The sequence below is a fragment of the Neolamprologus multifasciatus genome, chromosome 1, assembly GCF_963576455.1.
Source record: "Neolamprologus multifasciatus chromosome 1, fNeoMul1.2, whole genome shotgun sequence".
In the NCBI taxonomy this organism is placed as follows: domain Eukaryota; kingdom Metazoa; phylum Chordata; class Actinopteri; order Cichliformes; family Cichlidae; genus Neolamprologus; species Neolamprologus multifasciatus.
This window is the reverse complement of record NC_140439.1, coordinates 29,494,939-29,520,644: the sequence shown is the minus strand read 5'-3', so window position 1 is coordinate 29,520,644 and position 25,706 is coordinate 29,494,939. Positions and strand designations below refer to the sequence as shown.

Sequence of the window (25,706 nt, the reverse complement as noted above, 5' to 3'; positions counted from 1 at the left end):
GGCATCACACTTGAAAGCATTTCAAATTTACTAATCACTGTGCTGGATGCAAAGAAACTGATCATCGGTGGCGCAGGGGGGCATTGAGGGATAGGGCAGGGAAGGCATTCTTTTCCCGATGATATGATGGGCTGGTAAAATCCCCTCTGGGAGGGAAATTATTCTATTGCTCAAAGATCCCTGCTCTCCTGATCTACTTGAACAAATCAAATCAGTCTGCATTTAGGTGGTAATTATTTTACCATCAGATTTTCTTGCTTCTATCTGAACACTAGAAAGATTCCGGCTGTAATATGGATCTCTTATAATGCCTATAATGATTATTTCATGTTTCTTAGCTTTCCTCCCACCTTCCTTTACTCTGGTAAGTCCAGGATGATGACAAAACGTGATGTGGCCCAAATAAAAGCTGTTTAACTGTGGTACAGGTATAGTGTATTAATTAGTAATTATTTGTGGTTTTGTTTCTATGTTGACTTTTAATAAAGATTGCTACCTTTTTTGTTCTGGCAAGCTCCTTATGTTTTTCATTGTTTATAGTAACTCTGTATTTGAATGAAAGAAAAGAGTATCCATGTCCTGATCTAACTTGTGTCTTTGGACAATTTTAATCAGCTTTAGTTGTTTTAAAGATGCAGTGACTGTAGCGTTTGTCTCTTCTTGTTTTACAGGGGAAAAAAATTCCAGACGTTTGGCACCTAATTAGTCCTGCACTGTTTGTTGAAGAAACACTGAGACGAGCAGCTCATTTGATGCGTGTTATTACTCTTCTTGGATGTACACGTTACAGTTTCTGAAATATATGAAGATTTATTGCAAAAAAACCCAAAAACAAACCAAAACTATTCATTTTGGGGTTGAATGTTCAGAGTTAACTGTCAGAGTGGGAGAAGCAGAAAATTCTTTGGAAATATTTATCTCTAATCTGCAGCTGAGCTTACTTTATTTACTCTATAGTCTTCAATTTATCACCAAAAAAGTAGAAATTATGTCATTTTCAGAGTCAGCAAATTTACGTGCTTGATCTATAGGTAGCTGAGTGAGAGGAGTAGCATCTAAAAGACCTACTGAGATCTAATATAAATTAACAAGTGTTTGTAAAAACAGAAATTTGCTTTTATGACATTTTATCACTAGAAACCGACACATAGACACACACAAAAAGCACAGATCTGTGTTTAGGGCGGTTGCAGTTTTTAAACCACGCCAATACAAGTTGTGGTTTTGACTTTAAAAGCTGGCACATTTACACAGATTCCTCTGTTTTTCACATTGCAACACATCATCATAGCAGCATTAACAGCTGCTTTACTGACACAGGAGTGAACAACTGACAGTTGATGTGCTAGCTTTCATTGATGGATTTAAAACACTTTTTATCTTTTCCTGGTTGGTGCATACTTTTGATGTATTTTCTATTTCACCCAAATAAATGAATACATCGACTGAATAAAAGATGAATGATCTGAGTATTTTTTCCTTACCACTGTAAAAAAGTGAAGCCACAATTCTAACATAGGGAAGATGAGCTTCCATTTTTGGAGCCACAGTCAGTTTTTTAGTGATTTGGGATGTATCCACACACACTGTATCCACACACCTCCTCAGCTTGACCGCAAGTGCAACTGTCTGCACTTATGTAGCCTGATTGCTGCAATTGTGACAATCTCTGCTTTTAATAGGCTTGTTCAAATAAGTTTAACTACTAACCACATACAGTAGCACACAGCTGTATCTAAAAAGGCACACACAGCATGAACATACTACATTTCAATGTATAAAAGCCATTCTGTAGCTTCTATTCTCACTGCATTAGCTATTAGAAGCTAATACGAAGCTAGCACAAACCATCTAACATGTCAACATTTTGTAGTAAACAATTCTACAGACATGTTTTTTATAGAGTCATTAAGCTTATGCTTAATAGTTGTGTGTTTTCTTCCATCACTGGTTGAATCTAATTGAAAGAGACTTACACTAATTTTCAGTTCTGTTTTAATTGAGCTATTTGTATACAGCTTTTATCTGTCTGTCTCCCTGATTGTCTGTGTTTTTGATTGTGGACATGTAGTATGGGAGACATATTTTTGAGGTTTTCTACTTCCCGCAGTTTAAAACCAAAAGTTTAAAGCTGCCTATTTTGTTAAATATCTGGATGCAGACAAAATAATGTGGTTATTATTTCTTCTAGGTCCCATTCAAAATATTCTTTTTCTGTCTGTGCCTTTTCTCTGACATAAACATTCATATATTTTTTTTCCAGAGTCCTTTCTCTCTCATGTAGCTAAGCAGATGCAAATTCTTACCAAATAAATCATGAATAATTTATTCCCCCAAAGAGATATTGGTTACTTAATTATACTTTTTAAAAATGTATTTATTTCCACTGTGCTCTCCTGCCTTCTTCCTAACCTAGAGTTGTGTAGTCAAAAGATATCTGCCACATATTTAGGCAAAAATGTTCACTGACTAATATAATGATGAAAAACTGGTAACAGAGAAATTAGAGATTAATGCTACAGGAATGCTCTAACATCACTATTTTATTTAAGAGATAACTAATATAGAAATTCAAAATCTAAATACAACAGGAGTAGGTAATTATATTTTATGATCAATATACCTTTGAATTGCATGATAATGATTAAGAAATTTCAATTTTGTATCTTTTCTGTGAATAAGAGCAGTCCATTTGTAAACACCATGTCAAAATGATTCAAATCACCAAGATTAAATGCATGACTGTGCTGGAATCAACACACTCTCTATCACACAACAGGAACCAAGAGGCCAGTAACACCTCTGATAGGGACATAGTCAGCAGAGTACGATTTCTTAATAGTTATTTATATTAGGAATACATAGTGATTAAAAATGGTGCATCAAGATAAATGACAGCCTTGACAACACAATCCGAAAGCAGAAAGCATACATTTCATGTGACATAAAATATATAGTAAATTGACACTGGTTGGAGGTTTGATTTTGGTTATGCAATAAAAAAATAAATAAAAAATAAAAATTAGAGCGCCTCTGAGGCATGTCAACACTCCTTGACTCAGCAGTAAAGGCTGTGTGGCAGACAGAGGAAAAGGAATGTAACAGAGTTTAGATTAATGCCATCAGTCAGGTCCCAACTAATGGGAACAGCTCTTACTGTAAGGCAGAATTAGACTTAAGCCCCCCATCCTTTTGGCAGTTTTGTCCTTGATTCAGCTGTATGGGAAACTCATGACTTAACCTATACAGGACAAGACCACGTTAATGCTTTGTTTTTAGTTATACATTCATCACTCAAAACTAGGATGATAGCTTAAATATAAAAAATCAGTAAAACTGTCATTTTTTAAACTACTTCTCTGATGCTATTGCTCTCGTTCCTCCTTCCTCCCAAGGAATTGGACAACTCTATCAAGTACAGACACAGTCTACCACTGATGACTGTTTTCTGTATTTCCAATGGTCTTGATTGGGGGATCTCTAGAGCCTCTATACACACAAATAATCAGCTTTGGGTCTCTTATTAACTATTCCCCAAAGAGCTATGTTTATTTGCCAAGTGTTAATTAGAGAATTAAAAAAGGAGGGGCTGAAATACCCCATTGCCATTTGCTTCTAAAGCCATTTGGGACTGGCATGCCACAACATGCTATCTCCTGGGCATCCCTAATTTCATCACCAACTGCCAACAGCAAACAGAGCATCAGTCAGTCAGTTAATATTAAAAACAAACAAACAAACAAACAAAAACTTTTTGTATAAAGACTCACAAGGATGAGAACATCAGAAAGTTTACGTATGGTAAGTGAGACAACAAAGATCACAAGTCACCTACAAATGAACACGATTATCTCTTTTGTTTGCTGTCTCTATCTCTGTCTCTGTGTACTATATAATTTACCACAGTAGAGAGCCAAAGTGACAGATAAGCAGCAGCTTACAGAGAGCTGGAGTGGCAGGCATACCCTGTATGCACAGTCACATGTGCAGCCATCTTGTGCCCCAAATCTGGAGAGATGTAATTTTCTGTTGTTTTGTGTGATAATGATTCTCAACATGCCTGAGACACGAGAGGAGAGTTCTTGTGGGATTCTGGTTGATGCTTAACCCCCTCCGATTCCAACATCCTCTTAACACTGATGTTTAATGCAGTTTGTTTTATTTGATTAAAAATATAAACTTGTAGTTTACTTTTTTTCATGAATTTTCTTTAAGTGTAAAGTGTAATGGGATTAACTGGCTGGTTGATTCCAGCTCATGTTGTTTTACAGTGTGTACAGTTAGATATACAGTTGTGGAGCACTCTCCTTCTTTATAACCCATTATTATTATTATTATTATTATTATGTTGAGTATTATTATTATTATTATTATTATTATTATTATTATTATTATTATTAATAATAATAATAATAATAATAATAATAATAATAATAATAATAATAATAATAATAATAATATTTTTAAATATTTTTGTAAAACTTAACATAAAGCAAATTATTCATGTTTTGATCGGAAAAACAAGCAATATTGAAACTCACTGTTGTACCAGGGAGGGTAGAGTTCAAATAAAGACACCACAGAATGCATCACTATCCAGAAGAAACCACTCAGTGACCATCCTTCAGGTGCTGACTTGAAATGATAAAGATTGTCCCAATTTCAGCTTCAGTTGGCTGCAATCTATCTCTTTTCCACTGACATGTGATATATGGTTTATCCGCTGAGTAGCGCATAGTGAATGTAAACAACTTAATCTGTTTACACACAGTTAACAGCTGGTGACAAGAATATATTTTCTTTTATTTATTTATTTTTTATCTCAGTGGAAACTACAATTCAGCCCCCCCAACTCCCAGAATATGTAGTGTAATTGCTGTGCTCTCTACTTGGTGTAACAGTTAACATGCTGCCTGCTTCATAAGAGCTCATTTGAGTCTGCTTGCTAGCATCTGACAGCCCAGCCATTTATCACATGGTGCCACATTTAATAGAATTCTATTCAGAAAAGATTATACCCCAGCTTTTTGATGGTAATTTTAACCATCTTTGTAAGCAGAGCTCCCCTCACTATCCTTTCCTCTTTCCCATGTGTACACTTCTGAGAATCCTGCATAAAGTATTTTTTTAATCATTGTCCATCTGACCAGTTACTTTGATATCATGCCTGCATGCCAACTGGACAGGTGGCCTCTCATCTTGGACATATAGCTATATGCACAAGAGTCTGATTTTTTATTTTTTTTGGTTGTGGTTTGTTTCTGGTTTGTTTGTTTTTTTTACAACTGATTAGCAGCTGATTAATAGAGCACATGTGGTAAATGTGGTATCAGTGCTGCTCAGCCCAACACTGATCCATTATTGCATTTCTTTCCATCATTAAACAGTGGTCATGTGGTCAGTGGACGGCTCAGGTCCAGTGTCATCTGCAGCACAATCACAATAGCCATATAGTACAATATATCTGCTTACTAGAGCATGTATCCAGCTTTTCGTGGTAGTACAACTGCGTAATAGGAAGCATAAAGCACATTATAATTAATGGGACTGCATAGTGTCTGCATTAGAGATAAGTCATAATTCAAAGTACTTTGCACTGTTGGTGCATGTAAATTATGCAGTTTTGCAGTGTAGTTTACAACATCGCTGGTATATCGGTGTCAGGCTTCCAAGCAATAAAAAGAAAAGAAAAATACTACAGGGCCTTTTCAGCTTTCAAACAATCAACACAAGTTACCGGCAACATTTTCTACTGAATCCAAATGTATTATCTTTTAGTTTTTAAGTCCAAAATCAGCTATCCATCGCTTAAGTCAGCACACCAAACTAGGTATAAAACAGTGTGATTTTTACAAGAGACCAACAATACATACCTACATATCTGTAACAGAGTTTGTTTTTCAGCCCTCTTAAATGTGTTATACTCAAAGGTTTTAGAAATCCCATTCCATAAATAGATAGGAAGATAGAGATTTCATAAAACAACAGTACAAAAATTGGCAAAGCCTGTGAATCAGACTGAAGGAAAGATTTTTGTAAACTATCATAAATCATAACAGAAGACTGTAAAGTGTCACTTTACTTTACACCAATTCAAGGTCACAGTTGGGCTGGAGTCTATCCCAGCTCTGGGCGAGAGGCAGGAAACACCCTGCACAGGTCGCCAATGTCTCACAGAGATAACATTGAGAGATAGACTCAATGTTATGGCTACTTTAGGATCATCATTTAATATAATCTCAGGCCACAGCTAGCACACCACCACGCTGCCTGTTTTTGAATAAACTGAGTTATAAAAAATGTGTTTCAATTAAGTTTTTGAAATAGTTGAGTAAAAGAGGTCCTTTTTTTGATTTTTGATGAGTTAACAAAGATGTGCATGTATGGCAATATATTTTATGCCTATGATGTCCAATTTTTTTATTCAGGTTATAATTACAGAATATGTTATTAAAACAAATTAAAATTAGAACATGAATGTTATGATTATTGTGTTGACGTTTTTGTAGATCTTGCCTCATATATATTACAGCTGCATATTTCCAAGCTTCCATTATATTTTCTAATTTATGTTGCCTATTTCTTTCTTTCCCTTAATTCCTCTTATTTATCATGTCACGCCTAACACCTGAACAACCACTTTTTATGTTATATTGCCATGTCATATGCAAATATGTAGGGCTAACACTATTTGTAATTATTAAGTTGAACCTCATCTTTGTCATATTCAAAGCCTCACACTGTGAACAGTTTTTAAAGGTCAACTAATTTTACTGAAAATGCAAATACCTTTCATCACACCCTGACCTGATTATTTAAAGGGATGCAACCAAGCTTATGGGGCAGCACTGACTCACTCAGTCAAACCAAAATGTTTAGAATAACTTCCTGTATGATGGCAGGCTGGCAGTTGGCTTTGGTGATGGCAGCTCTGCTAGGAGATTTATATGAAGTCTGAGTCCCCACAGACTAGAACAGCTGTCCCTGTCATGGCAGCCCAACGGCCATATGAAAACAGCCACCAGACTTCTCAAACCTCTATGGATTGCCAATGGATTTCCAGCTTCTTGAGCATGTGGATTATGGTATTAAAGGGAAAAGGAAAATCTGCAGCAAGCAGATCCCATTGTCACACAATTGATGCAACAGGATATGAGAAAAAGGTTTATGTCTTTGAATGAACTAACTCTGATAAGGAGAAAGGAGAAATGGGTCCAGTGCTGTGTAGTAGAAATCACTACTATCTTGCTCCCAGAGCCAAATGAGCACACAGTGACAGTGTACTCTGAGCGTGCGTTATCACTGAGCCTTGTAGAAAGATAAATGAGAGAATCTGGACTCTTTAAAATTAATTGCAGTCGGCAGTAATAACGCTTCTGCACGCAGACACTGTGGGAACCGGTGGGAACACAGGGGAAACTTTTCAAGTGGCTGGGGGATTCTTAAGGCACCTTAGGGGGCGATCCCAGAAATGGCAGCCAAGGGCTTCTGTAGCACATGCTGACTGGTGCTGAGGCAGACCAGCTGTTCAGTCTACTTGGCAGCATGGCATCTCAAAAGCAGAGGCGACAGACATGTCGTGGTGGGAGCTGGTTTGCCCCCGTTTCATTAAACAGCTTCTCAGATCAGTATTAGTCATGAACTTACATGCTGAACTTTTTTGGATTTTTCAACTTTTTAACTGTGAAATTAATCTATTTGTTACTCATTCCCTAGAATGACAAAGTGTTAATTTATCCAGTGCAGTTTCTCTCCTTTTGAAGAAGTCCTGCTCACACATTACATTAGCTAATCTGTTCCTCTGCCTGTGTGCCTGGTCCTGTTTTCTCTGAAATCTTTCACTTTCATTTTCCATTTAGGTGCGATCTCTCGAACCTGTGCCTCCATTCCCTGGAGGTCGTTCTCTCCTGTCTCTTACTCGCTACAGACAGTGGGTAATGTGGCAGGCGAGCAGTTCAGCTCATTATCGCCCACGCTGGGCCCACAGAGGGCATGGCAGTGTGAAACACGTCTCGGGCTTCATAGGCCATCAGGGCTTTCCTTTCCCTAAACCAGAGAAATCTGGGTTTCTGTGTCTATACATTATGTAGAAAATGAGGACTAATTTTTAACCATTTTGCTTCTTGCTGGCAAAGAAAAAAAAACACAATATATATCTAGTGCCTTTCTAAAATATACTTATTTAGTGTGATAAATGATTTAAAACCTCATTAAAGCTCACCTGAATAAAAGGCTGTTTCTGTAATGAAAAGATGATGAGACGACGCTCATTATCACTGATCTATGATATATTAGTATTGAGAGTAAAGCCTTGTCATATGTTTCAATAAAATTTGAATTATGTTTCATCACAGTTGTTAAAAATAGGTTTTAGACTAGGGGGCACACTTCCCACATAGTGAGAGAAAGAGCAGACAAGAAAGCAGAAAGACAAACATATATACTTTAGGTAGATGTAAATTCATACTTTTCAATATCTATATTTTTTTATATTAGCTATGAAGGGTTGTGGCCCACAGTGTTAGACTGTTAAACCCCCAGTTCAGCAGAACCATACTGTCATACTGTATTTGTCTGTGTGTCAGTTTGGGGCCATATGTAAATATCAATCAAATTAAACTTGCTACATTAAAAGCTAAAAACGAGTATTAAACTGAGCACAAGCCAGCATCCTGCATCCACACCACTGTCCTCTCTTTGAAGTGAATCAAGACAACACAACCATCAATAGCATGTCATCTTGACTCACCTTCTCCTGGTACTGCCGTCGAGATGAGTCCAGAGATTGGATTAGCGCAGTGGCGTGGCCCACAAACATGGCGTAGCAAGTAGCACCCACAATCATGCTGAGGATGGTCAGCCACACGTCTGTCATGCCCACTGGGGGGTACATGCCATACCCAATACACAACATGTGGCTCATAGCTTTGAAAAGTGCGTAGGAGTACTGCTGTCCCCATGTGTCATTCTAGATGAAACAGAGGAGACAGGGTGAGTTAGGGTGAGAACATCTGAACACTTCCTCGCTTGCTCTCTTGCAATCTCAACACGGCTGCTGATGGCACATTTCAGGTCAAAGAGCACCCTGGCAGCCCATGAACATTCACAGACACATGCAATTACTTAAGACAAAACTAATGGCAGATGTCCATTTCAAACTCTCTCAGTCCAGTACAGAGCAGCTGGCAGGGTAAAATATACTTTTCAGTATGCAAACATTTGGAGCAAGCAGACATTTGCGTAGCCGCCTAAAACAGAGCCCTGGGAATCAGGAGAAAGAGCGTGAGACACTGGAGGCTTGCATGACAGAAAGTAGGTCAGCTATTTAGAAAAATGTGATTTCTCTGTGAGTTTTCTAATTTGTAGATAAATTGCCCCTTTTCCTTTAGTTCCCGGTGGTGGTTCATGGCAAATCAATATCAACTCTCTCCTGGGGGTGACATGTCCAAATTGCTTTCAAACTCATTTCCACAGTGGAAAAGCCGGGACCGATAGCAATTTTATTAGTGCCCTCCTGGAAATGTAAGGAGTGATAACCTAGCAAGATAATAGGACAGCTACTGTAAAAAACAAAAAAAGGAAAAAAGAAAAAAAAAATCTGTAATAATTCGAATGAGAGTCAAACCAACCATGACTGAATCACAGTTATCAATACTAACAACCTCTTCTTCTACCAGGTAATGTGAGCAAAAACACGAGGTGCTTTCCAACAGAGAAATGCCTGCCCTGAGGCTTAAATTAATTCAGAAAAAAAAAGATTTGTTATTCTGTCACATTGAAAACCGTTGTACGTAATGCAATTAATTAGACAGTGTTTACTGTGTGAGACAAAACAAACTCCATTTTGATGTTAATAAGAGGCTACATCCCTCACACAGAGATTTAAAGTAAGTACATTATGAATCTTTTTCCTTCACATCTCCGGGCCTCTTTACACTGGATGCATTTGGGAGCTGCAGTCTTAGGAAGCAGCCAGTTGAAGTTATGGATACAGAACTCTGAGCTGTAACAACATGACAAAGAGTAAATGCCCAAATATAATCTAGTCAGAACTGCACCAAATCAACTAGTGACAAGGAATTTGGCAGGTCATATGCTAGAGTCACTGAGATGGAGAGATAATGGTACTACTACATTTGAAAATAATTTGACTTACATCTACATTAGATTTGGGTAAAAGTAAGCTTTGGTATTAAGTATAATAAATAACATTTATCTAAAAATACTCGCACATAGCAGGAAAATTTGATTGGTTTATTTTACATGACTTTTAAATCTGCTTTGCTTTGTTGCGTTTTTATGTAGCCTGTGGTGTTATATCGGATTGTTCAATGTATACACTGTTCAAATATGTTTTTCAGAACAAAACAAAGAGATTAGCACAGCAATCATATCCTAGTTTTCTGTGTCGCAAAGCAAGACATCAAATTCTATCTTAATGCATGCATTCTTTTTGAACTTTAATCACGAGCCACAGTTCACATTATGTATCCTGACAGCTCAGCCTTATGTAACTTAAAATAATCCGCTTGCACATTTGCTTAATGTATGAAATATCAAAGTGGGGGTGAAATGTATTTATAATTGTAGCAAAGAGGGGCGAAAAAAATATAGAACTGGAAGAGAACAATGCAACAGAAATCTCAATCTTTTCTTGAAAACATAATTAAACACAGAGTTTGATTAGATTGGGAGATTGATTAAAGGTTTTTTTTACACTGTCCATGAAATGGAGCCACTGTTTTGAGTGTGCATCTCTGCAATGAGACACATGTAGAAAACGAGCTAAAATTATCTTAAGCGTGAAACATCTCAAGGGACAGTAGTTTTCAGCATCTGCTGTTTCTTATGCTTAAATATAAGTGAGGCAGATTCAGTGAAACAAGTGAGCATGTCAGGGAGGCAGCGAGGCATGCTTAACCAAATAGATCATACCTTGAGCAATGCAACTATGTGACATTTGTTCCGGCATGGAGAGCTGAACTCACAGTTGAACTGAAGCAGCTTTATATATATTTCAAACTGAGATTTTGTGTACAATTTTTTTTGTTAGTCCTTAAATGTATGGTTACTCAACATTTCCTTTTTGTTTACTTTATTAGTAACTATTGAAGTAAATAAATAAGTAGTAAATATTTATCAAATTCTGCTGAAAATAATATATATGTCAAACCAATTTAACTTATTCTGTCTAGTAAACATATATTCCCTTACACATGAAACTTTAGCCTGCTGAAACTTGAAATCAGTTTAAACTCTCACTATTGATTCATTACTGGGGCTGTTTGGTAAGAGTGTAAGCCAACGATAGGTAGATGCCGCAATTTATTATAATTGTAATACTAAAAAATTGTAAATGCCCAAAAGACAGACAATTGGTTTAAAAAGACACTCAGGATTAGCTCACTGACTGAACATACAGTATATCTGTCAGTACTAAAAACCACAAAACACTTCAATGAGCCAGGGGAACAGAGCTAATGCTAACTGCTAAATAATCAAATGGTATGTCACGCAGTATTACTCACTTGCTTTGTTCAGCAAGTGAGTTGTAAGTGGTGCAGTAAGAACCTTTGTGTCTAAATTTCACCTATATGGGGTAGGTGGTATTGCTAATTGTGAAATCAGATTCATTAGTAAGGTGCTGTAGAAGACTTGAGCGCACTAATTGTGAATTTTTGGAGTCAGTATTGATGTTGCCGTAGGCTAATACCAAGCAATTATATCAGCTGATTGAGATATTGGTCAAGCTCCAGTGTGGTAATGAATATTCACTGAAATCAGACCACTTCTCACCCCCAAAATCTGACAATATCTGAATTACTTTATAACGTCACAAGTTGACATGAGACCATCAGTTTTGGGTGAACAGAATATCCACGGTGATGCAGCCCCCTCCCTTGAGCTAATAAAAAAGAGATCTCCGGTGACCCACTATTCTGGCAGCTGTTTCAGCAAAACAACAAAATTAAAGCTCAGCATGTGTGCTCACTGGAAACTGTCAATATCCAGCCAATATTGGATAAGGGATAGCTGTCTCCCTCAGAAAGTCAATGTTCCATGCACATCCTCCTTTCACAATAATGACAAATGTCAAGAGCTCCAAATAAATAAAAATGATCAGTAAATTGAATAAACGTGGACAAATGTAGCAGATAAATATATTTGACTTAGGGTTTAAATGACAGATATGGAAGGCAGTCTTACCCAGGAAGCTGAAGAGTTTTAGAACAGTAATTACTGAGGCTGACAGACAAGATAAGACTGAGCATAATCTGATTCGAACAGGCAGGAGGACTGTGTGCAGGAGAAGCACTTACCACCATCTTATTTTTGGACACCCAGCAGTCAGCAGGGAAGTCCTGGAGCATGGGCACCAGGAACTGCAGGCAGCCATCCCAGTGACAGAGCAGCAGCATCATGCCGATTAGATTGACTATTCGTACCATGGCGCTGGCTAGGTCATAGGTCATGTGGAAGATCTGAGGAGTTGAAGAGGAAGGACGCAGGAAATGAGTTAGTGAATGATGACTCAACATGCTGATGGTCAAATCCCTGAAATCTCTCTAGAACGCAAAGCACACACACATGCACAAAGAAGATTTTCTTCCTCCACAAGCATTTCAAAGATTTCTGGCTCTATTCTTTGCTCATGCCATGCAATGTGTTTGCAGTATTAGAATTAAAGGCCATTGTACTCGGCCTATAGAAACCATAGCTTTTTATTTTACACAGATGAGTTGGTGGATGCAGATCTTGCTGTTGTCACATTTCACTGGGGATGGCCAGTGAAATGAAAGCTTAAACAGTTAAACTGGGACCAGAGCTTTATCGTGTGCTGCTGAATCACTCTTATCAGGCACTCAGCCAAACACAATAATGGTGCAAGGGTAGAGGTGGCTATGCTCCTGGGGTGAGAGCTTTCACAGGCTGGGTTTGTTAATCCTAATGATACTCATAAGGCGCTCCAGGACTTCTGGGCTGGTGTAGATTTTAATGGCCTCAACCATTCAAAGCCTCTTAATCCCACTGAAGACTATGTGCATTGCTAACCACTTGGCTCCTTATTAAAATACACTTGGTGCCTTTAAAGGGGTTGTGTTTAAGAGGGGATATTTCATTTTTACTTTGTTGTTTAGCAATAGGTAAAAATGTGAAATGAAGCTAAGACATGTCATGTCAGCGAAAATTTAATCTAAGTCATTGGATCCTAAAGCACTGGGTTTGTTTTTCTGTTTCCATTCGAAGGCATACAAAATGTAAGTGTATCTGGGTATTTTATCCCTGCTTTTGTTAAGGAAGAAACTGGCAGGGAGTGGGGTGTTATGTTTGTCAGTGTGGGTGCTGCTGCACCATCAAATCACATCAATTTAGTTCTGTCAACAAGATAGCATGAAGCCAGAGGTATGCCCAGAAAATTGTACCTCTCAAAGTGGATGGAGACATCCTCACTCACGCACTCTGTCTGTCCACATGCAGATACACAGTGAAACTGTCATTTACATAGCTCCGGAGCCACATGCGGCTCTTTAGTCCTTATAGTGCGGCTCCTCGTGGTTTGGGAAAATAAATTAGAAGTATTTAGCTGAAGTGTATTTTATTTATGTTAGTTCTTCTTTTTTTTTAAAAAAAACTTGTACTTCTAAATTGGAAGATTATTGTGATATTGAAATATAAAAATAAAATTATATTTTATTATTTTTTTCATCGCTCAAAATAAGCGTCACACTCGCAGAAGCCGGTGCGAGGCGTGATTGCGGGTGCCGCTCAGGTGCGTCCGCCTCCCCTGCAGCGGCGCTGCAGACCACGCCCCGCTACACACCATAACCTGGTAAAATACATATTTAGACAGAATTTTGCAAATATCTATTTTTCATTTTTTAGCAGCATAGTGCTTTTTTTCCAATTATTTTTTAAAAGTCAGGTCAAGGCTCTAAAAGCCCAAAGGCGATATAAGGGTGGCGGCTCACAACAGTTTTTGTTTGCTACATGGATCATTTTAGTTCAGCTGGGTGTCTTTCCTTTTGTTATATTTCTTTAGTTAGAGTTCAAAATGTGTTAATTACATAAATAAAATGTAACTTTCTCTGTAGCACTTCATGGATTTCATAAGCAACACACCTTAGTTGTTCACACAAAGCATAAAGGTAAAAAACAATATATACAGTGTTATCTTTATTTTAGATGTCAAAAAGAATTTGCGGCTCCCAGTGTTTTCTTTTGCATGGAAACCGGGTCCAAATGGCTCTTTCAGTGTTAAAGGTTGCTGACCCCTGACCTAGCTGTACCGTTTTGCGCTCAACCCACCAAATTGGCTCCTTTTCTGCACTTTCTATTCACTTTATGAGACAAATATGAGCTCCTGTTTCTCTTGTTTTTATTTATTTTTTAGGAACTAGCCCTTTTCCTTCAAATTCAGCCATAAATAAGTTACGTTAGTTAATATGCTGTGTTGTGTGATGTCAAATTTCCTGCTGGAGCTGTAATGGCTTTCCATAACATTAAAAGTGTTAAATTCACTCTGTGTGAATGAATAAATCATGAGGGGCCCTTTCCATCTTCTGCACTGAGTCTGATATATTTTTCATTTGTGAAATGGTATTCCAGACAGGAAAAGGATGATTCATAAAACACAGGATGCTTTTAAATCTATAAAAACTCGCAAAGTCATATGCAAATTCAAATACGGAGCATGCTATTCCTAGGACATGAAGGACTGACAGAGATATGAAGCTTACAAGCATATAATGTACTGCTTAGACTTAGACTAGAATTGTCATGTGTGATATGATCAGGCTTCTTTACCTTCAGTTTGAACTGAAATACTATAGAGACATAACATTTACAATGTAAGCATTTTCATAATTTTACATTGAAAAAATACAGTACAGCCAGTCCTCTATGTATAGTTTGTGTTGCTCTCAGGTTATCCTAGCCTCAACACATTTCTACCTCTTCTAAGTCCCCAATTCTGAGGACCAATAATGCCACATTTTTATGGTGTTCCCTTTAAAAACTACATGTAAATGCATCATTATAACCTCGATAAGCAGCTGTTACCGCAAGCATCTAAATTGGTGCACAATACCACATCCTCTTGGGACAAAGCTCTTATTATTATACAGCCTGTCCTTGAACCTGTCAATATACTGAATACTATCAAATTCAGCAATGTCAGCATGTTTCTAAAGCATGACAGATTCCCTTCAGTATCTTGTGCCACAGCCTGAATGACTTATTACTGTTCAACAATAACTCCTGCTACTTTCCTACTGTAGATATGCCCTCAAAAGACCCCTGGCACTTTAACAGAATAAAGCCTATGAAAACTGTGACGGATAATGCAATGCAAATCTCCGGTTTGTAACCCAAACTGTACTGTCAGTGGAGGAAGGTGATTCCCCTATCTCCCTCCACAGCTGTAATCAATTCAAATATACCCCTGCCAAGCAGGAATAGACTTTCCAGTTATGACAAAAATTATTCCCAAGATTGGTTCTATTAGAAGGTGGTTAAAAAATCATTATTCTCAGGCGCGAGAGGGAGGTCTGTGTATATATCCTCTCTTTACTTCTAATGGTTTTTCTAGATTAAAACAGCACACAGTTAAGCAAGTCTACTCTGTGTTTTGCGTAATTGTACAAAATAAATCATGTACATTTTCAGGATTTAAAGCAAACACAAATCTGCACGCACACACTCTGCATACAGAGCATTACACAACATGGCATGTTACATGGAGAATGATGAATTGCTGACCACTTCCTTTTAATTGATAGGAACACAGAGTGAGCCTGGCACCATTAGCATCAGCATCATCTGCATAAGCAAGAGCGCTTTGATTGATTAGGGCAAAAAAATACAACCCAACAGTTTCATCCCATTTTTTTTCATATTTTTTTGTATTTTTTTTTTAGCTAATGCAATACACAACCTATAGAAGGTCAACCTGAACAACTTCAAAAATACAGGAAAATGAAATGACAACACCTCCCCCCCCCCCCCCCCAAATAATAAATAAATAAATAAATAAATAAAAATGTAGGTTTCCTGACAGTGAGATAAGATTTGCAAATTAAAAAGATAGTACTGCATGGCCCAACAGCTGGTGCTACAGGCACTCATCAATATGGCAGTGGGTGAAACAATTATTTGAGCCCCTGCTGATTTAGTAAGTTTGCTCACTTATAAAGATATAAACACTCTCTAATTTTAGTGGTAGTTTCATTTTGGAGACACAGGATATCAACCAAAAATCCACAACATGTCATTGGGTGAAATAAGTATGTGATACTCAAGCAAAATATGACTTGGTGGATAAACCCTTGTTGCAAAGGACAGCTGTAAGACGTTTCTTGTAGTTAGTTAAGAGAAGAAGTTTGTCATCCAAGATTTTACAGTACACGGTTCGGTCCACTGGCCTCTCAATGTGATGAAGTTGTCCTGTACCAGAAAAGCATCACCTAAGAATAATCTTTCCACTTCCATACCGACTATGAGGATGGTGATCTTTGGGTCATCCTCACTATTTCCCTTCCTCCAAACATAACTAATATTGCTGAATTCCAAAAAGTCAAAATAGTATCAACAAAAATAAAAAACTGAATCATTTTTCATCCAACAAAACAAATACACACAGCAACTGAAATATAGCTACAAGTCCAGCATAGCCTAGGACTGCATAGCACTCCCTGGGTTGAGATAAAGTGCTCTAAGGTCTGATGAACATTTTGAATTATAATTCCTAAAACTTGCAACTAGACATTGAGGGTCCTTGGGCCTTGCCATTGTAAGAAGCCTTCATTTTTCAATGTGTGAGTCATTTGGGTCCTCACGATTAGTAGTCGGTGGATTACGCATCAGGCTGACATCCTCTGGAGCATAAAAAAAAAAATGCTATGGTGAGCTACCAGTTCCCCTGCATGCAAAGCTGTCAAACAGAGTTGAATGTGGAACAGTATTTCCTTACTAGATTAAGTGGCATATCATGAAACACTGAGTTCAAGGTCCAATCAGAGTTATGAGGATAGTCGAGGCTGGTCGTCATGAATTCAGTTAAATGACAGTTAACAATGGCCGCCAGACTGTTTAAGCTTTCGTTGTTTATACTCCTGCTGCTTTGGTGGATTGAACAACAGCTTAAGGCCTCTGCGGGGAGCATTCAAAGCATTAGTGGCGTAGTTTCAAACTTTAAGAAAATTAGTTTTTAGAATCTCTCAATGTACAATGCCATTTATTCAATTTCTTTTTCTTCAGCTGCATCCATCCCATTTATCAAATTTGTCATATTCCCCAAAAAGGTTAATAGAAATGACGAAGCCACTCATTTTTCGTATTTAATTAGTAGTTAGCTTAATGTGTTGTAATAAATTGTAAACAGAGGCTTTCAGTACTCCGTGGTTTCTTTGGTTAACTACTTCCGATACAGGCTATGTAAGTAAATTGATTTAGAATGATAAATCAATTTACTTACATCTTACATAGCCAGTTTCACTGGAACTACTTAGAAGGTATCCTTTATCAGGAATTAATGTCCACCCTGCAGCCAGATATAATTGACTATTCATCTAGATCTTGGTATTAAAGGTTGTAAGTACTCTGAAATGGAGGCTGTAATTGTCTGGGAAAAGCCACTTTAACCAAAGCCAGTGTTTCAAGGCACAAAATGAACAAGTTAAATACTCACAATAGAAACAACACAAACACTGTTAGTCAATTATAACCAATTTTTTTTTTTGATTGCTGAAATCCATAATCCTGCTGAAGACCACCACTGTCAAGTACAAACTATCAGCACATTATAACGCTACAGAAAATGGCATTTATTTACTGAGCACATATGCTTGTATACGTACAAATATAACAAGTAATAAACACAAGGATCAAATATAGCACTACAGTCACAAACAACATCAGGCCCAGACAGGCAGGGAGAAAATGAAGGCAGCTGCAGAGTCATCTCAAACAGATGGAGTGAGAGGAGTGTGATCCAGGTGAGAGAATAGATGCATTTGTCCCATGGTGCTGATGGTAGCTGTCCAGACACAGTCATTGTAGCACTATACTGAAGCATCTGTTGTTCGCTGCTCATACTGCTAATGATGATGAATGTTTGGCATGATTGTATCTTGACACATGAGAAAAAACACAATCCTTCACTCATATTGTTTTTCTGATGCCATGTTTTAGACATGGCATCAGAAAAACATGCCTTGTATGCCATAGACCAATTAAAAGGCACACAGTTTTAGCTACACATAAAAAATGCTCTATAGATAGCAGATATTTGGTGAAAACACACTGTTTTAGTGCAATCTGTCTTGTCCCTGCAAATTGTTCTAATTGTGTCCAAGTAGCCTACTGGATCTTTACAGTTCAGTACCTTCATTGTGTTAATTGCAGCATGCCACATTTCCCCGTGTTAGACTGAGATATGATTTCCCCGTGATGAGTAGTACAGTTTATAAACTAAATCAACCTCTGCACTCCTGTGTTATTTTTAATCATCCAGCATGATGGCAGATTCGGGGGAACAGGCTGTGGGCAGGGGTTAGATTTCTCACTGTAAATGCCTCGACCAAAATGTCATGCTCATGCATACTGTCATGGTGGACAAAGAGCATGAGGAGAATGCAAAGTAGGCCTGGTAGTGGACCACAGGGAACACCCTTCCATCATCTGTCTAAACAGGCCTGGAGGGCTCAGATCACAAAAAACACCCTGACTATGCTCTGTACTAAGGTGCGCCTTTGGGTTTGCGCTGGATTACACATTTCGCTGTAATAGTTTTTTAAGCAAACCCACTGTGGGTATTCATATCGCAAAAGACTCATTCAGAGTGTTGAGGACCTGTCACTGTTGCTGGCAAGCCTCATTGTGCACTCAATAATAGCCCATTAAATCTATTCTTCCTGCTTTTCTTATCTCTGAAAGACCAGTCCTTGGCTAAGGTAATGGGTCAGTGAGTAGGGAGCTGATTAGTTGATTTCACTTATTTAAATATTTTTGTATAGATCTACTGAGTGGAAATGAAAGGTGCTTCGTTCCATCACCGGACCCATGGGAAAGCCACACAACTGACTTCCATCACAATGCCTGACGTATTGCTTTGTTTCTTGGAAACCGCAGCACAAAGCCACCACAGGGCTGTAAATCTTAATAATCCAAGCAGTAAATAGTAAAAGAAACTCAATTTCTGACACTTTTTGACCTTTTTTAAAAAGTCGGTCCCTCTTTCGCTCTCTCTCTAAATAGACACACACACACACACACACACACACACACAAATTTCACACAAACCTACACATTTAGCAAAGCTCTACCATATACCAACAATTTATCTTGCATTTGATGCAACTGATAAACTTCACTTCCCACACTCTGTTACTTTAAATTATTTTTTGCTTTCCACTCGGATGACTAAATAAACAATTAAATGATCAATTAAAAAAACCCTCTTTGACAAACAAATGTAACTTGAACCACACTGAAAGCAACATTTGCTGGGTTTCCCTATTGAAACGGTTTTGCTGTAGGCATCAGGCATTGTGAGAGGAAGCCCGTGGAGCTTTATCATTAGTGCACTGCCTTGAATCTGATTTAACAGGATGACTAATCTCATCCAAGTCAGTGGTTCGTCAACAGGAGACAACTCCAATGAAGAGAATATCCGGTCACAGTCTTATTTTTATCCCAATGAAAAGTGACGAGAGGAAGCTGACCAGATGAGGACAGGAGAGACGAATAATGACACTCTGCTCTGTCTGTGTACGTGTAAGTCTGATGAATATCTGCATACTATATTGAATTTTGAACACCGGCATGTAGCTACCACCTTTTTGTTTGTAAAATGTATTCTGTCAACATGGTAATTGTAATATCACCTTTACAGTATGATGAAAGTGTAATAATACAGAATCAGACAGCATCCTGTGAGCAAGCGTTTGTTGGCACGAAGGAAAAAGACCTGTTGGGGATGAGGGGAGAGAGTTTAATAACTGATAATAACAACTACTGCTTAAATGCAAAGTGGTGCATGAACACCACTGAAAAGACTCAAGGTCACATGATCCAGCCCTAACTACAAGCATTTCCAAAGAGAAAAAAAAAATACAAACTGGGAACTGGTTACAGAGAAGAGGGGGCTGAAAACTGAAGGCTCTGCCTCCCATTCTACTTTTTAATACCCTTTAAACCACAAGTAAGCCTGTAGAGAGCGAAGCGCTTTACTGGGGTGATATGGTACCGTAAGATCTTTAACATCAGATCGGGCCTGATTATTCAAGATCTTTTATGTGAAAAGAGTAATTTTAAATTGGATTCTGGATTTAACAGGGAAGCAATGAAGCGCAGCTAATTTACAAGAAATATGCTCTTTCTATCTAGTCCCTGTTAGTAATCATGCTGCAGAATTCTGAAGAAGATGATGGGCCGCCAATCAGATGAAAGTGGGCTTATGGTGATGGACAAATAGTTTAAATGGCTTGTTCAGGACAGTGGATGAAGTTTTGCACAATCATGCAACATAAATGTTCCAGGAATACGACCACAATAATGGAGAAAATTAGTATAGCAGGTTCCTTCACAGTTTAATTATTCCATTGATGAGTGCAAAGCATGTATTTCACATTATTTCAAAGAACAACAGGAAAATCGACATACAAACCAGCAACTGTATGAAATATATCATTTCACACAGTCATGGTTTATTGTCAATATTATATCGATCCATGGTTTATTACTTATATATATATATAAAATGTGATTTATTGACAAATATTTAAATCCCTTTAAAAATAAAATCAACTAAAACAAACAAAGAAGCCTAAAACAAAGGCTTTTTTCTCTCTATGTGGGGTAGTTTCACAATAGACAGATTATGTATACTGACTGCACCATACTAAACCAAACATGTATTTGCACATGCATGCATGGATGTGCAAGTTAGAACTATTTCCCTGAATTGTTAAGAATTTAATTAAACCAAAGCTAAGATGACTTTACAAATTACATTTTTTCCCACGTAAGAACCGTCAGTTAGATATGGTCTCTTTAAATCTCTGAGGTGAAACCATGTCACCTATAAAATTATGATTCTGTGACAAATGATATTGAGCCATATATAGTTAACTGTCCCCAAAGGATTATGAAACAAACTTATGACGTTTATTCTATTGCTGAGAATGTGTAGGTCACAATAAAGCAAATCGTTTTTTCTAAAGGGGTGATGTGAGGCAATAAATGACTTAGTTAAGTTAGTCCCTTTATGCAATTTGTCTGGAAGTAATCTGATAGCTCTGGGAATAAGATTTTATCCATTTATTTTTTATGTCTTAAAAACACCTTACTTTTAATACACTTAAAGTTTGTTTGTTTTTTTTCCTCCACCCTGAACCGTACCTTTGTTTATGTCCTTTGGCATGATTATATTCCTTTGTCTTCTTCTGATTCCTAAAAAAGCATCATCCACTGCAATTCAGAACTTGGAAAAAAGATTCTAATTTTAAAAACTTGTTCCCCACAGTATCACTCTTCAAGGCATTAAACCATGCAGTAGAGTTCACTGAGCTGTATCCAGCACTTCCCAGAAGAAATGTCCTCTGCGTGACTTCTTACAGAAGAGGAAATGAAACTCAAACAATAACAAACCAAATGAATTTGTGCGGAACTATTTCTAGCTTGCAGACACTTGTGAAATATGAGTGAAATAAATCAGCTTTGCCTTTCGGAGGACGTTGGGGCATCACAGGTCTGCAGCTTCTGCTATGTTACTACACATCTCATCGTGCCACATCTAGAGTGCCAAGCAATGCTGAATTGCATTTATTGCACTTATTGGCAAAAATTGCACATTTTCATGGATCAAAAGGATTCTGTCTCGATTCTGTAAACAAGGACAAATATTACATTTTTTGTGGTTGTTTTGTTAGTGTTTGAGTGTGTTTCTTTCCATTTTTATAGTCTTTCAAAGTTCAATATGTAGGTAAATAGACAAAGGGGGAATAAGGTCAGTGCGATGTTTACCAAAATATTCAAATGGTGATAAAATACATACACCTTGTTTGAAATGTAGCTGCCAATAGGAAAAGTCAAAAAGTCAGTTGGGTGGTGAGATCTCGGCGACAAGTTATTCTGCAGTGACAGATGACATTTCAGTGAGATTTCATCTGGAGTACTCTGGCGCTGAGGCAAAGCTGGCCTTTCACTCTGTCTGCCTAACTAGCATTCATCAGCAAACGCTGACACACAATATCCGCACACATACACCACCTACACAGGAACAGAAAATTTAAATGGCAACTGGCTCTGTGAGTGTAATGCCCCCTTTTGTTGTTGTATTGTTTCAATGGTTTTAGATTCTGCAGTCATCAGTCCCTTGCAGTGTCCTTGTAAGTTTTTCCCATTCACATCATTGTGGATATTTTTTCTCCCATTAGGCTGTTTTTCAATACTTCCAGTAATGCAAAATTCCTAGATTGAGATTGTGGTGCATTACATCAGTGGCCCATGGCTAAAAGCAAGTTCTGCAGGTAGAAGGATGTTTTATTCAATCCTCCTTTATTCCTTATTCTTTTCCCTCTTCCCTCCCTTTCTTACCCCATGTTTTCTCTGTTATCTCATTGCATAGGCTGAACATGTAACAGCCCACTGTCCGAGCTATTCAAATCAAGGTTAGCTTGTAATACATGTATTCCTGCCTTCATTTTAGGCTCAGAAGCACAGCAGTAGGCATGCATGGAGACACAGGGTGACAAAGGAATCCTCCCCCAGTGATTTATTTGAACTTTTCCTCCCTTTGAAATGGCATCACAGAGGCTCTGCATGATTAATGTCATCACACTTATATACACTGTTCTATCCAGCTGCTCTATCCAGCTAAATATTTGAAAACCAGGAACTTCCCAATTCATGGTGAAAGGTCTGGATATAGATTGATGTGAGCATTTTCAGCGTTTCCAATTGCTACACAGTCAGCTGAACATACCCAACAAGCAACAGTCCAGTGGTGAATTTTACAATCTATGCAAATAAGCTAATAGTGTTTATTTGTAATATTGTATTGAATAAAGTTGAATATGAAAAAAAGATGCACAATAAAACAAAAAGCGATAAACAAAAATAAAAATTATGATCTCAAGATTTTATCTTGGATAAGAAGGTGATTTCTGAAACATTCTTTGATTTACTAGTTACTTCACTAGTTAGTTAGTTGATTATGATTATTCTTCTTCTTGTTGTTGTTTATTGATTTATATTGAAGCCCAAATGCAGATATTTCTGAATGAATTCGAGCTAAACAGAGAACTAGTGGAGTTGGTCCCATACATAGAGCACAAGCGGTTGCTGAATGTTTTGATGAATATGAAAATTATAGTAATCACAAGCTACAGTATTTCCTCCAGCTCTAGAAACTTGGAGAAGTGACGCCACAACTTGCCAAGCTGCTCCGATGGCACGCTGTAGCCCTAACTAAAACACTATGCTGGGATTTCCCTTTGATTCAAACTCTTAAAGATAAGATGTTCTTTTATTAACTTTTCTGGAGCAGATTTATTTTAATACTTTTGGCAGTTTTGGCATTAATTTTTATGTATATGTAAAAAGAATTTTCACAGTAACTTGCGTACATTGACAATAAATATTATAAATATTGACATTTATTATGGTCAGCTGTTCATGTATATTCATCACGGGCATGGTTGTCGAGGTAACAGCAAAATATTTAAAAGATCCAAAATAAATTCAAACTTGTGAATCTTGTTATTAAAGATACATGCTGTACACTCATTCCATCCTGGATAAAGAATAGTTCAAAGAAACTATTAAACGACTTAATTTAATTAACAACTTAATTAAATTACCATGACAATGATGCAGATGATGAGTAGATGTAAACTTCTCACATCAATTGTACTTTTAAAACCTAAACATAACAAGCTAAATTTAGAGTTTAAATCAGTGAAAATGCCTTATCAGCTTTTCTTTACTTTAAATTAAAAATAATAATAATAATAATAATAATAATAATAATTCTGTGATCAAGTGGAAAGTACCTGGACACAAAAGTAATTTCCCCAAACTAAACAAAGAGACACACTTAAGTACTGTGGAGATAATTTCATTATTTCTTTACATATACTGCTTGCATTTAGACAATACATCTGTTAAGTGTTGTTGTTCCTAGAATTTCACGGTCTGACTTGTAGCTGAAATATTCCTTTGCATGGATAATTCCACAATGATGCAGAGCAGCAGCACAGAGTGTCTTCCTGTTGACTCCATGCTGAGATTCTGATGCTTCACTTTGCACCTTTTACCTATGAGACTAAACAAGAAGATTCATCCAGTGAGAGTAATTGGAACTTTTCTAATTATTGCCACAATCATAATCATGCTTGTACTGCAGCACTGCCTCTTTGGACTCTGGGGTTCCACTGCTAGGACGGGCACACAGTGGGAAAATGCTAATCAACATCCTGCCTTCATCAACTTATTGGTGACTGGTACACAGCAAAGAGCCTCTTTTCTCTTTTCAAGGGTGGATGCAATCAGACGCAGCACCCATCTATATTTCTTTCCTGAAAGAAAAGGGGAAGCAAACATCTTTGCAGTGGCTCCCCAAGACAGAAATAGAATCTGAATTGCAATCGAACTTAGGGAAATGAATCCTTGTCTGTTTAACTATCTTCATGAACTAATATGCTTGTATGATGATCACTGCAAATGATACTGTTTTCTCAATAACAATATAAAGCTGTTCACAAGATACACATTATAAACGAAACTTTCTTCAGACCTGTTCACATACAGTTTAACAGCCTGAAAATGATTTCTTACCTCCTCCCACTGGTGGATGTAGCGAATGAGTCTAGAGAGGCGCAGGAGGCGCAGTAAGCTTAGTATCTTGGTAAAGCGGACAATGCGTAAGGCGCGTGCCGTCTTGTAGAAATCCGAGTCAATGCGCGTCTCCACAATGAGGAAGATGTAGTCTACGGGGATGGAGGATATGAAGTCGACCACAAACCAGCTCCGCAAGTACTTGATCTTGATCTGCTGCGGATCTAAGATGATTTCTGTGTTATCTTCTTTGACGATACCCGTCCTGAAATTAAGAACCAGGTCCATGAGGAAGAAGGTGTCGGAGACAACGTTGAACACAATCCACGGGGGGGTGTGCTCATCCTTGAAAAAGGTGATGCCCACAGGGATGATGATGAGGTTTCCAACCATCAGCAGCAGCATGGTCAAATCCCAATAAAACCTTGTTGGTGAGAGACATGGAGAAATGCAGAAATATAATGAATAACAAAGTCAGAATATAAAAATATGAGGTAACATTGTTGTGTTTGTCTTTCACAGAGTGAAACTGCCCAATTTAATTGCCTGCAAACAAAATAAAAGAAGACAACATTTTGTACATATCAATAGTGTCATTTTCTTTTAACTTATAGTGTGAGTATTAAAGTGGGCTGCTTTTTTATTCTGGTTGCTGTGTTATATTCAAGCATCAATGACATATACATATACAGCACAAGGCATAGTCAAATAAAATATGCATGTTTGATGAACTGAGGAGACCAACATTTGTTCTGTGTTAGATAAAACTTTAAGAAAAGGAATGTGTGGCCTCTTTTTCTTCCATCTGGCAGCTCCATATTTCATTCCATATTTATTGTCCAGTGTATCCACTATCAATATATCTCTAC

General features: G+C 37.6%; 1 protein-coding gene across 1 annotated transcript in view; it reads right to left on the bottom strand.

The window, feature by feature from the left end:
• Positions 1-25,706, bottom strand: part of hcn4 (hyperpolarization activated cyclic nucleotide-gated potassium channel 4) — an 82,160-nt gene that overhangs the window by 37,996 nt on the left and 18,458 nt on the right. The window contains exons 2-4 of the mRNA XM_085163501.1: positions 24,838-25,261; positions 12,321-12,482; positions 8,750-8,968 (exon numbers count right to left, since the gene is read on the bottom strand). Of these exons, the coding sequence (XP_085019627.1) occupies positions 8,750-8,968; positions 12,321-12,482; positions 24,838-25,261 (805 nt within the window). The remainder of the gene's footprint in view (positions 1-8,749; positions 8,969-12,320; positions 12,483-24,837; positions 25,262-25,706) is intronic.